This window comes from Babylonia areolata, chromosome 8, assembly GCF_041734735.1.
Source record: "Babylonia areolata isolate BAREFJ2019XMU chromosome 8, ASM4173473v1, whole genome shotgun sequence".
NCBI classification, from domain to species: Eukaryota; Metazoa; Mollusca; class Gastropoda; order Neogastropoda; family Buccinidae; genus Babylonia; species Babylonia areolata.
In genome coordinates this window covers 36440592-36455018 of record NC_134883.1, presented here as the reverse complement: position 1 = coordinate 36455018, position 14427 = coordinate 36440592, and the positions used below count along the sequence as shown (strand labels likewise).

At 40.7% G+C, this 14427-nt stretch overlaps 1 protein-coding gene across 3 annotated transcripts in view; it reads right to left on the bottom strand.

The window, feature by feature from the left end:
• LOC143284772 (solute carrier family 41 member 1-like) overlaps window positions 1–14427 on the bottom strand; it is a 52019-nt gene that overhangs the window by 21417 nt on the left and 16175 nt on the right. For all 3 annotated transcript variants that reach the window (XM_076591748.1, XM_076591747.1, XM_076591749.1), the window contains exons 5-7: window positions 9708–9854; window positions 5960–6181; window positions 2445–2579 (exon numbers count right to left, since the gene is read on the bottom strand). In XM_076591748.1, coding sequence (XP_076447863.1) covers window positions 2445–2579; window positions 5960–6181; window positions 9708–9854 — 504 coding nt within the window. The remainder of the gene's footprint in view (window positions 1–2444; window positions 2580–5959; window positions 6182–9707; window positions 9855–14427) is intronic.

Below are 14427 nucleotides of genomic sequence, written 5' to 3'. Positions count from 1 at the left end.
ACATTTCCTCGCTGTAGAGGGAGGAGCGTCATGCTGCGTGCGAGAGTCCGTGGTTCTATGCCACCTTAACCGATAATAATAATGTCCCTTAGTGCCGTGGGCATCCCAACCCGGATCGGTCGCCATCGGACGCGAGACGGTGGGGACATGTGACATGATGGCGCCGTAACCAGACAAGATCGGCCCGAGCACTGCCGAGTGGCAGAATCGAGTTATCAAGAGGCACTCCGACGTGGAACTGACGATATTAGTCTGGGTAACAGTGGAGATATGCAGTGGGGCAGAAAAAACTGGCACTGCCGAAGTTCAATGGGCTGTGCACGCATCTGCTCTGTGCGCAAGGGGTGGAGCAGGCGCTAGGTGTGGCACCAGTGCATAATTGCCGCAGCAAGTTCCCAGTGGGTTGCTGGTTGTTTGGTCGAGCAGCTTGCTGAGACGCCATTAGTGGATGGGAAACAGCAGCAAATGGGGTCATCACCGCAAAGCTTGAAGGGACCGAGCACGCACCTGCACTGTTGGCGAGGAGCCGTGCCGGTAAAGGGAAGTAACTGCGGCGGTCACTGGCAAGGGTGCCGAAGCAGGAGTTGTCTCCCTTGGATCGGAAAATCGGACAAAGGGAGGGTGCACATGTATGGGCAAGCGTGTCCCCTAGTGGTCCACCTTCCTCCCTACCCCTGGAGAGGGCATCCCTAAGCGCCTCGGTCGCCATAGGATCCGAGACGGAAGAGGCATGCCGCATTGGGGGCACGTGAGCCAATGTCACGGCCGCCACCACGGACGCATCACCCATAGGGCCCCGCAAAGCTTGAAGGGACCGAGCACGCACCTGCACTGTTGGTGAGGAGCCGTGCCGGTAAAGGGAAGTAACTGCGGCGGTCACCGGCAAGGGTGCCGAAGCAGGAGTTGTCTCCCTTGGATCGGAAAATCGGACAAGGGGAGGGTGCACACGCATGGGCAAGCGTGTCCCCTAGTGGTCCACCTTCCTCCCTACCCGTGGGGAGGGCATCCCTAAGCGCCTCGGTCGCCAAAGGATCCGAGACGGAAGAGGCATGCCCCGTGGGGGGCGCGTGAGCCAATGTCACGGCCGCCGCCACGGACGCATTGCACATAGGGCCCAGTCTAGCGTGCGGATCCAAAGCCAGTGTATGTTGTGTTTTCCAAAGGGGTTATGGCACATTCCCAGTATGTGTAATTAAAGAGGTTATGGCACATTCCATTGTTGACATGGGAAAAGTGATAGAAGAGATCGACTCGGGTGTCCTACCGACTGGCAGGGCCGAGAAACGCGGATCGCGTCGACTTCGTTCGCGAATTGAAAATGAAAGCATCAATGGCACCACTGACCTGAGCATGGGGTAACGTACCCCTAGAAGTCGCCGGAGAGGGTGCAGGAGGTGGTGGAGGTCTGGAGTCGACCGGAGGAAGCGAAGGAAATGGGGAAGGCGTCGGGTTGGCGTTGTTGAGAGGGCCATAAATAGAGGGCCCAGAGTGACCGCGAATCGATTTCGATCGCGCCTTAATTTTAGTCCGATATCCCAATCAAACCATATAATTATGTGACCTGGTTCGAGACAAAATTTGACAAAAAACAAGAATGCCAGAGAATCGACAGACAGACAGAAAATACGAAAAAAAAACTTAGCCGTATGGAGAGCACAGGACAGGAGTCATAATGGCTGCCGGAAAAAGAGGGCGCTAGCCAGCGGGACAAAGGGGAGGTTACCTACTTCCGGGAGGTTATCGGCCGTAGTTTCATTTTCTCCGCATAGGCGGATAGTAGTTTGCACAGGCAGGAATGTCAGACCCCTGCCGGAGTCTGCACTAGTTGGGTCACGGTTAAGTATGTGTAATTAAACATCATTTTAGTTGCAGGTTATTGAGAGTCAACCAGTCCTGTATATCTGCAATTCACTCCCATGTCTGAACCATCAGTGTATCAATTTCGGCTATGGAGACCGACTGATTAAGCTGAGTGTCATAAGTAAAAATTTCATGCGACATTAAGTGATGACAAATGATAACTGAAACAGGAGCCACATACAGCACAAAAAGAACTGGATCCAGAATGGACCATTGCGGGACATCATATCTTCAGACAGATATACTTTTGTATAATACAAGTCTTAAATATTTGTCAATGACATTGTCACTGGTGCTGAAACCTGGTTTGGTCATGAGGGCACTGCACTGCTGAATGCATCACCAACATTCTCCATTTCTGGCATGGGACAGGGGCCCGAGTTCCAGGAAAGCTCCTCTCTGTCCACTTAAAGATAATGCCTGCCTAATTCTTTTGCTGTTTGCCTTGTTTCCTATCATCCTGAAGGATGGTCTATCAGATCTTGTCACATGGCCATACCATCTTATTTCAAATATCCAAGAACATGAAAAAAAATCAAACATTAAACACACACAAAAAAAACCCAGACAAAGATGACATATACCTTTGCCAAAGAAAAAGGTGAAGGGGTTGGCACATCCCTTCTTGACACTTGCTGGCAGCTGTCCTGGAGATCCCCGTCTGTGCAGGTATGTGGAGATGCGACTGGCATGAACTGCCACCAGGTTTCCCCCAACACCTGCACAAACAACCTGCCACTTGGTTATGTGCATAACCCTGCACACACACACACACACACACACACACACACACACACACACACACTCACACACACACACCACACACACACACACGTTTCAAGTTAAAATTATCCTTTTGGAGGACTACTACAAAATAATGATTTCATGCCCAGATTAAACATTTCCAAGTGCTCAGCAGCATCACACAGAATCAGCATCACATAAATGTAGAGAAAACACAAACGTCTTTTAATCCCAAATGACTAACTAGACATTTCCAATTTAATTAACTTAGTTGCAGCTTCAATGATTTTTAGCTTCGTTTGAGCATATTACAAAATAAAAAATTGATTTCAGAGACAAGTATTTTTTAGACACATACCTCATTTGCGATTGATCATACTTGGGACATTACATTATAAAAAGGAACTCATCCACAATAACAGACATGTTACAAACCTTACATCATCATATTAATCCTAATGATAATAATAAATAGTACTTGCATGATGCAAACTCCTCATATAATGGGCTCTCAGTGCCTCACATGAAACAATACATATATATACATAATAGCGCATAATAACATACCTCTGCACATAAAATATCTACACATATATCTATCTGTACAGCAAGACAATATTACAAATTGCAAATATGTACAATCTCTCTCTCTCTCTCTCTCTCTCTCTCACACACACACACACACACACACACACACAGACTACAAATGCCCTGCACATGCCAACACAAGCTCGCATACACACAAACACCCACCCACAGACACCCACCTGCTGCATGATTTCAGTAGAGGGTAAAGTGGAATGGGTAGAAAGAAGAAGAATGCAGACAATTAGCTATGCTTCATCACACCCAAAGGCCTGTTTGAACAGGTGGGTTTTCAAGTTTGTTTTTAAGAGGAAAGAGTTGGTAAGTGACAGAGATCCAGACGAAGAGAAATCCAGACAGAAGGTGCTTGATACTGAAAGACCTTTTGGTCAAGTGTCTTTCAAGAGGCTTTAGGGATTCAAAGAAGTTTTTCAGCAGAAGACCTGAGAGAACATAACCACATGGTATGCCATTGCATCTCCCTATTTTGAAATCCAACTTATGATTACTAATTCAAATTTTGAAGAAACTAATATTCAATAACATAATTATCATGCATTTGGCTTATGTATTTTTCTCTATCAAAATTACATTTGAAATTTTGATAAAACATTTATTACTCGCCTCTGAAGCCTGCCTCCAAAAATTATGACAATTATTTTTCAATGCTATGTTGACATTCTTGCAGAAAGATTCCCTCTCTAAGAATTGATCATCCCAAACACAGTCATATGCTGTTTCTATCAAAATTTGTCTGATAATACTCATCCATTTTGAATAATAAATGCCAATTCCATAGAAACTAAATAATATCAAGTATATTTTTCCACACACACACACACACACAAATATGTGAAAAATTTGTGCACAGATACACAAACAGACATACACACACACACACTTACTTAAATTGAACAATCATCAAGCAACATTTGCTCTCTCTCTCTCTCTCCCCACTCTGTCTCTCTCTCACACACACAAGCATGCATGCGTGTGCAAGCACACAAACTCGCAAACACTAAGCCATCAATCTGATGTAAATTTTGTTGGCCTCAGTAGCTCAACTCAAAGCACTACTTAAGGATTTCTTCAGTACGACACACATTCAAGTAATTTTACTGGACATGCATTTTTTCAACAGTAAACAAGTATGATGTTCGTCCTTCAAAACTGAAGATGACCATGGCTTCAAATATCAGATGGAAAATCGGTGGCTGTGGGTCTGGAGGTGACTGATGGGGACCTGAAGTCTCGCCCACATGTGAGACACAAGTGAGTGGGTGCTGTTGTGGCAGTGGATGCTGCTCGGGCCTTGTGCACAGCATGCTTTCGTTGTGCCTCAGTGATGTGACAGGCTTCAACTGCACAGGTTCCTGTGGCAATCTTGCTGCACCAAGGTGGACGGTCCAGAGCAAGCATCACCCATGTATTGATGTTGACGCCCAGGTCTTTGAAGGAAGCTTTGAGGCAGTCTTTGTAGCGTTTCTTCTGCCCAACTGAATGCTTGCCCTGACACAGTTCTCCGTAAAGCAGCTGCTTAGGCAATTGACTGGCATTCTGACCACACGTCCAGCCCACCTGGCTTGGGCTTTCTGCAGGAGGATGTAGACGCTGCAGAGGCCAGCTCGTTCCTGGACTTCTGTGTCGGGGACTTTATCCTGCCACCTGATGTGGAGGAGTCTGCAGAGACAGCTCAGGTGGAAGCGATTGAGCTGTTTGGCATGTCTGCTGTAGACAGTCCAGGTCTTGCTGGCATAAAGGAAGGTGGTAAGGACCACCGCACAGTAGACCTTCAGCTTGGTGGTAGTGCTGAGTCCTCTCTGCTCCCAGATGTTCTCATGGAGTCTCCCAAAGGCTTTGGTGATCCTGTTATTGACCTCAGTGTCTATGTTCACTGAGCTAGAGAGCGTGCTGCCTCGGTAGGTGAAGTTGTCAACTGCCTAAAGCTTCTGCCCATTCACTGTGATATGTGGCTCCTGGTATGACTTTCCTGGGGCAGGGTGGTATAAAAGTTTGGTCTTTTTGGTGCTGATGGTGAGACCAAAGTTGTCGCAGGCTTGTGAGAAGCAGTCCATTTCACATTGCATCTTCTGCTCTGTGCTGGTGTTGAGTGCGCAGTTATCAGCAAACAAGAAGTCTCTGATGACAGTCTCTTTCACCTTTGTAACAGCCTGCAGGTGCCTGAGGTTGAACAATCTCCCGTCAGTCCTGTACCTAACATGGATTCCTTCTTCGCAGTCATGGAGGGCATCTGTCAGCATGGCAGAGAATACTATGCTGAACAAGTATGACATCGCCATCATTTCTAAACAAGATGGCGCACACAACTTCATACTAGTGTTACTTTGTGTTTCCCAGTAGTTTGTGAAGCTGAAATAAAAGGTACAGAACAAAAAATTGTAACATTACACTTCTTTCAGAAACATTTCAGCAACAAAATTGAAATGGTTCATATTTTCACATTTGAAACAAGAAACAGGCATGCACTAAGACTGCAGAAAACATGACAGATTTACACACACCCCTCCCACTTATTACCCACGCAAAACTGCTTTTGACCAAAAAAACTGCTGCTGCACCCAGCAGAAAAGCAAACATTTGTTCAATCTGATTTCAGAACTCTGACCCCTAAAGTCTGATCAGTGCAATGGGTTTATACAATGATAGACATCTGCTGCTGCTTTTTAAAAAATATTTTTTATAGTATATGTGGTGTAGTGTATATGGATCAATCTGCATGCTCTGAAACCTCCTTGAAACAGAAACTGACCGTTAATGACAGGCTGAAAGACTGCGAAACCGTGATACTTGGTGACAGTTGATTCCAGGATGTAACCACCCCCCAAGCTGATGACCATGGCACACACGACTGGTAACCATCCACTGAAGACAATGTCACTGGTGTGCTTGTTTTTCAGTGCCAGTATAATCCAAACGGGCAGCAGGAAAAAGAAGAAGACGATGATGGTGGGGGACAACCAGTGGTGACTGCCTGAGTGAGAAAATACAAGGCATGAAGGCACTCACCAGTCTATTCCACCACAATGAGCTGGCACTGCATGCACATGAACAATTGAAATGACACGTTCCAGGCTGGCAGAATAACATTTATCAGCAGTGTACATTTAATTTATACTCACAGTATACATTTATGCGCATTCAACTTGTTCCAGGCTCACAGCATACATTTATGAGCAATCAATATTCTACAGGCTCACAGTATACATTAATAAGCAATCAACATTTCCAGGCTCACAGTAATCAATATTGCTAAAGCAATCAATATTCCACAGGCTCACAGTACACATCTGTGAGCAGTCCACATTCTACAGGTTCATAGTATACATTTATGAGCATACAACATTCTTCAGACTAACAGTTTTCATTTATGAGCAATCAACATTCTGCTGCCTCACACTATACATTTATGAGCAATCAATATTCTACAGGCCCAATATACGTCAATAAACAATCAACATTTTCAGTCTCACAGATGAGCCTGGGTGAGGCTGTGTAAGTGGGACTGGGAATGAGCAGGATGGGAGTAATGCCACTGAAACAGCAGCAAAAAAAAAGAAAGAAAAAAAGATCCAGGCTGGAATTCTCAGGATACCTCACGTCAGAAGTAAGACACAGATCATTTTCTTTTCAGTCGCCAAAGACGTCGAACAAGCTCCCTGATAACCTCTGTCATTCTGATTCCCTTGTGTGTGTGTGTGTGTGTGTGTGTGTGTGTGTGTGTGTGTGTGTGTGTGTGTGTGTGTGTGTGTGTGTGTGCATGCGCACGCACCTGTGTTTATGTATGTCTGTGCGTGCCTATGTGTGTGTATGCGTTGAGGGTAGCTGTTAGGTACACATGCATGTTAAAATTATGTAAGCACTCTGTGTGTGTGTGTGTGTGTGTGTGTGTTAAGTCACGTTTTGGTGTGTGTATGTAACATTGATGTAATGTGTTATGTTAACAAAAGTGTTTTTGTAAAGCATCTAGAGCAGATTTCCGGATAGTGTGCTATATAAGTATCCATTATTATTATTATTACTGTGTACATTTATGAGCAATCAACATTCACAAGGCTCAAAGTATACATTTTTGCAAGTCAATATTCTACAGGTTTACAGTATATACCAATGAGCAATCAACATTTCCAGGCTCACAGCTCATATATATATGAGCAATCAACATTCTACAGGCTCATAGTATACCCTTAGAAGCAATCAGCATGTTCCAGGCTTATACTACAGTATACATTATGAGCAATCAAAACGGTACTTGCTCACAATATACATGTATGAGCCATAAAAATTCTACTTGCTCACTGTATACATTTATGAGCAATCAAAATGTTCCATACTCACAGTATATATATATATACTGTGAGTATGAAATATTTTGATATTTAATATATATATATATATATATATGAGCAATCAACATGTTCCATACTCACAGTATATATTTGTGAGCAATCTATATTTTACAGGCTCAGTGTACATCTGAGATGAGATTCTACAATTTTGAATTCACTAAAAACTGGTGTTTGGAAGTGGGCAGGGGGGAAAGAGGGGGTCAGGGGTTGGGGTGCGAAGCACTGCATTCAGCGATGCCTCTGGCCGGGATCAGGGGGCAAAGTCTCCTTAGTCTGAAGACCTATAGAACAGTGTGTGAAAAATGTGTCAAAATGGCTGGGTAAAGTTTGAAGCTCAATCAAAAATATGGTTTATAAGGTATTTGTGAGGCTCTCCTGCAATAAAATAGAAAATATCACCTGTGTGTGTGTGTGTCTATATATATATATATATTATATATATATATTATATATGCAGAACAAAGTACTCCAGACTATCAGCATGGACAAATACAAATGTGTCTGAAATAAAACAGTTCTTGGATCTGTCTTTACTGGTGGGCATGATGACTTTTTTTCAAGATACCTGATTTGACTGAAAGGATTCGAAAATCACATGCAATTCTCACTTACAGCAGTCACACTGAATCATGTATAAGTATTTTTTTTAACCATTATTGTGGCGGTTCTGGCACAATACGCATGTAGTTTTAATCCATTTGTTCAGAAAATATATTACTGTGAAAATAACCAGACTAATTAATGTTCTTTATGAACAAGTTGAAAATCTGACCCAATAAAATGAAACACTAATTTCAAAACAAATGCATGTCTTTGGAAAAGTACAAAATTGGAAAATATCATGTGTTTTGTATTCTTTATTCAATTACTTTTCAGAAAATATATACTTTAATGAGTCTCTATCCAATAACAAAGCCCACATAATATTTTGAAAATTATAAAATATACCTGTTTTTTGTGAAATAACCCTGGCAAACAGATTCCACTTAAATCGTATTTCCTGACATTTAAAGGGTTAATGTTGTACTGCCATACTAACTTATCACCCACAAGCCAATTTTCCTTGTATATATATATATTTTTTTTTTTTTCTTCCTTCTTTTTTTTTTTTTTTTTTTTTTTTTGATGAGGACATTAAAACTGGTCTGACTGATTTATATGCAAGACCTCATCTGTTTTGTACCTTTAAGCTCCTATTCCTTTTTATACTTTGTGCAGGAGGGCGCTCCTGTGGGGGCCAGAGGGGGCACTGAAGGGACTCACTACAGACCTGCCTCAGGCACTGCGGCACTGACCCAAGCACATGGGGGGTTCAGTCATTCAATGTCATTGCTTGTGACGAGCAGGGAGATCTGCAACGCCATTCTGAAACACCAGTGAAGCAGGGGGAGGGCACTTGATCCACCTCTACCACAGCAACACCAGCTGCACCCCTGTCCCCACTGCCACAGACACTTCAGAGCCCGGATTGGACTTATCAGCCATTTACAGACACACCCAGTGTAAAGCTCATGCTCATTTCACTTGCGAAGGAGAAACAACATTATTATATGTCATTGTAACTGTCACTTTGGACCTCTCAATCCTGAGCTGAACACGATCATTTTTGTAACCATAGTAACTCACTTTAACAAGTCATGAAAATAGGATGTAAGACATGAACTCTATTGATATGTTTTCTGTTAATGTATTGTGCCAAATAATGACCTTGACCTCTGACCAATCAGTCTGCCATATCATAATGAAGGGAATGATTAGAAATTAACATTAACTATCCTACCCAGTTTGGTTCCAATTCACTACAGTCTAATGTGTTTACTTGTTTATTTTGCCTTAACTCATTTCATTTTCATGTTACTATTTTACACAAAGCTAGGGCAGGGTCTCAATGCCTGATCAGCAAATTGGGTTTATGTTAAGGTAAGCATCTGCTGTCTTTTCTTTTTTCTAACATCAGATGGGGTGTACCATGTAGGATCAGCCCAAACACAAATCCTTGAAACTGAAACTGAAATTATTCCATGGGCAGTTTCTGGGAAAACCCCAACATTAAAATTTATCAGCCACAAGCACAGACAGAAAATCGAAATTGTACACACTCATTTTGTTTACACATGTGTGAGTCAAACACAGCAACAAAAACTTGCTCACCAATAGCAGAGAACAGAAGGGCAGCAACACCAGCCAGCATGGCAAGGGTGGTGAGGTCCCCTAGACTGGCAGCGATAGGTGTGGCCACATTGTCTGGGTTGATGTTCATTCTCCGTGATAAAAGCACCACCCCCACCATCAGGGACCCTTTAACAGCCAGAGACCACAACCTAACTACCACTGCCAAACTGAGGACCCATTATTAACAGGACATGACCCTATTACCCACTGCATAGCTGTCGAGATCAGTGAGTAGCCCCAATCATCTTGTATTGTTTTAATTGCCTGAAGCTGAAATAAAGTCTTTTGAATTAGAATTGAATTATATTACCAATACTACCTACTGTGTGTCAATCATGATCAGTACATAACACTACACACTGTGTACGCATCATGATCAGTACATAACATTACACACTATGTACCCATCATGATCAGTACATAACACTACACACTATGTATCCATCATGATCAGTACATAACACTACACACTATGTACCCATCATGATCAGTAAATAACACTACACACTATGTATCCACCATGATCAGTACATAACACTACACACTATGAACCCATCATGATCAGTATATAACACAACACACAATATGCCCATCATAATCAGTACATAACACTACACACCATGTACCCATCATGTTCAGTACATAACACAACATACCATGTACCCATCATGATCAGTATATAACACTAAACACCATGTATCCATCATGATCAGTACATAACACTACACACTGTATACCTGTCATGATCAGTACATAACACTACACACTGTGTACCTGTCATGATCAGTACATCACACTACACACTGTGTACCTGTCATGATCAGTACATCACACTACACACTGTGTAGCCATCATGATCAGTACATAACACAACACACCATGTACCCATCATGATCAGTACATAACACTACACACTATGTCCCTGTCATGATCAGTACATAACCTACACACTATGTACCCGTCATGATCAGTACATAACACAACGCACTATGTACCCGTCATGATCAGTACATAACACTACGCACTATCTACCCATCATGATCAGTACATAACACTAAACACTGTGTAGCCATCATGATCAGTACATAACACAACACACCATGTACCCATCATGATCAGTACATAACACTATGGGCTATGAACCGATCATGATCAGTACATAACACTACACACTATGTATCTCATGATCAGTACATAACATTACAGTTTACACACTGTGTACCTGTCACAATCAGTACATAACACTACACACTATGTACCTGTCATGATCAGTACATAACACAACACGCTATTTACCTGTCATGATCAGTACATAACACTACACACTATATCCCTTTCATGATCAGTACATAACACAACACGCTATTTACCCATCATGATAAGTACAAAACACTACACACTATGTACACATCATGATCAGTACATAACATTACACACCATGTACCTGTCATGATCAGTACATATCAAGACACACCATGTACCTGTCATGATCAGTACATAACACTACACACTGTGTACCCGTCATGATCAGTACATAATACTACACACTGTGTACCCGTCATGATCAGTACACAACACAAAACACTGTGTACCCATCATGATCAGCATATAACACAACATGCTATCTACCCGTCATGATCAGTACATAAGATAAGATAAGATAAGATAAGAATAACTTTATTATCTCCAACTGGAGAAATTATCTTATCTTATCTTATTATGTAGCCGTCATGATCAGAACATAACACAACACACTGTGTAGACATCATGATCAGTACATAACAATATACATTATGTAGCCGTCATGATCAGAACGTAACACAACACACTGTGTAGCTGACATGATCAGTACATAACACAACACACTATATACCCATCATCATCAGTAAATAACATAACACACTATATACCCAGCATGATCAATAAACAACAATCCACACTGTGTATCTGCCATTATCAGTTTATAAACAACACTACAAACTGTGTGTCTTTATGATCATAACATGAACACCACCACCTACTGTGTATCTGTCACTGTCCTAAATACAAAAATGAAAACTAACTGCCTCAGAATCTGCCAGGATGAGTTTAAGGTTGAATTTTATGATTCTAAAGTTATCATCCTGGAATCAGTAACTCAAACTGTGATTTATATTTTCAAAACATGAACATAATTTACACCTTAAAACGTGTTGCTGATGATCCTATGCAGATCTTTGCACCCAAATTATAAGTAATCAAAGAAAACTTTTTGTTCAATAACTAACAATGTATTCTTTTAATAGTGCCCTATCCATGCCTCATAAAAATGCAAGGCAATATGTGTACTTCCTTTCAAGTTCTGATTTTTTTTTCTTCTAAATTCTTTTATAAATGAAATTTTGATGCCTAGTCTCATGATTCAGGTTGCATGTTTTAATACCATCATGAACCAAGTTTTAATCCAAGTATTGGGCAAGTTTCAATGTTCAACACCATTTCTAATTTTGGGTCATATAAAGCCTTGGGCTAAGGAATGATCTCTTATAAAATGTCTTAACCAGTGCAGATGTTAGACATACAGAATGCATGTACACATGACCTCCCCCTTATTTCAGTAAAAGCGAAGCACAAAGCGATTTGATGAAACAATCAAAAGCAAAGCAGAATGCATCCTCCTGTCACTCATGGAAGGTTTTGATTTGCCACAGATGGATGAAAGTTAGTATTTTTCCCAAAGAGAATGAAAATATTTTTCAGCAGAAGTATCATGCTTGTATAAGATGTGTGCTAAAGTGGTCAAGAAGATAGAGTAGGGACGAGCAATCTTCATACTTTAAGACGATCATGGTTGATCATGGTTGAAATAAAAACAACAAGAGGCAAGGCCTTCAAGACTCACTTGTGATACAATAAAATAAAATTAAAAAAAAAAATCAAAAAAATCTAATCGTTAAAATGTGTTTTGTATTTGTTATTATAAAGTTCCAGGTTAAAAGAAAAAGAGAAAAAAAAAGTCCTAACAGCAGATTTGAACCCTGCGTGTTCGGATGAGAAGAAACTGTCTTATCCATTACAGTTACACTATCGTGGCTCCTTAACTGACGTTCAAAAATATAATATTTAAACATGCTTTTTTAAAGGGTGATAAATCGATTGCAGTATACGCAGTGAGAATGCTGTTTAAATCATATTATTCTGGTGTATCTTGGGCATTCAAAAAATCTTTAAGGGCAATTAAAAATTCTTTTTAAGTCTGCGGTAAAGGAGATGTGGCTATCGCCGCAATCACACTGCAGCATTTAGCTGTTTTCTCTGGATCTAGATAGATGTACAAGTTTAGTTACACCTGGTTGACATGGTCGATTCGATTTCTCTTTTATGTTCATTCTAGTTTTATAGTTTTAAAGTTGATATGAAAATTTAGCATTTTGTTAAACTAATGACATGTAGAGCCAAGTACAAGTACTTCTAAACGTCGTATGAAGTGAAAAGGACTTCATTTTGAGAAAAGTCAAGACTGGAATTTTTTACGTTTCATCAATTCAAGGGTATTAACTCTCATGGTTTATTATTTTTAACTGTGAATTCCTACTGATTCTGTGGATATTTTTATGGCAGTTTGGGGCATAATCCAGTAAGTGATGAGGCATTCACAAATCTTTCTCTGAATAAATATTTAACGGTCTCCTTCTCCAACTTTCCATCACATGATATCGTGTATTGTCGTCTGAATATAGGATTGAGCCGGCAGGTCAACAACTTGAAACAAAATGGCGTCGTTCACGTTCGCAAAGAATATGAGCACGCGCTTTGAATATGTATCAATATATGTACGCAACTGATTTTTGCCCATAACCTTCAGGGCTCAGCCAATAGATGTATAAAGTCCACTCGTCATACTGATTTTAGTATTTTCAAAAAAAGACCACTTGGGCGAATAAACATAGTGAAAGACCTGTAAACTGAGAGTAAAACACACAAGCTTTTTATGTATTGAGTATAATTTCAAAATGTAATGTTTGAGATGAGAAAGATCAGTTTAAAGCAAATCAAGCACCCTAGAATTAATCACAGATTAATTTCCCTTTTTTACTATCTGCACCAAAGACATGCAAAATAAATATAACTTCCATGCTTAGCAAAAGAAGTTCCTGTTTGAACAAAAAATGATAAAAATGACTGCTCTTGTTGTTGTGTCAGAATATCAGATCAAAGTTCCAAGTTTACAGAATAACAAAAAATATATAAATATAACAGTAAATTCAGTTTGCATATAACTTGGCTTCTTTTTTTATTTTTTATTTTTTGGTGCCCATCCCAGAGGTGCATTGTTTTAAACAAGATGACTAGAAAGAACTGAATTTTTCCTATTTTTATGCCAAATTTGGTGTCAACTGACAAAGTATTTGCAGAGAAAATGGCAATGTTAAAGTTTACCACGGACACACAGACACACACAGACAACCGAATACAGGGTTAAAACATAGACTCACTTTGTTTACACAAGTGAGTTAAAAACCTTAATCATTTATACACCAAAAGTAAACAAAAATTGTTTACTATTATAATTCCATCCCCAAACAAGGTCACAACTTTCATCAGCCACAGTTGTCTTCATTATGGCAATGAAGCACCTGTTCTCATGTTGTTTCCCTCCAGCTGTTACAACGTGTGTTCTAAAGCCTGTGGCGATTCTTATCATTCCTGGCCAAAGCCA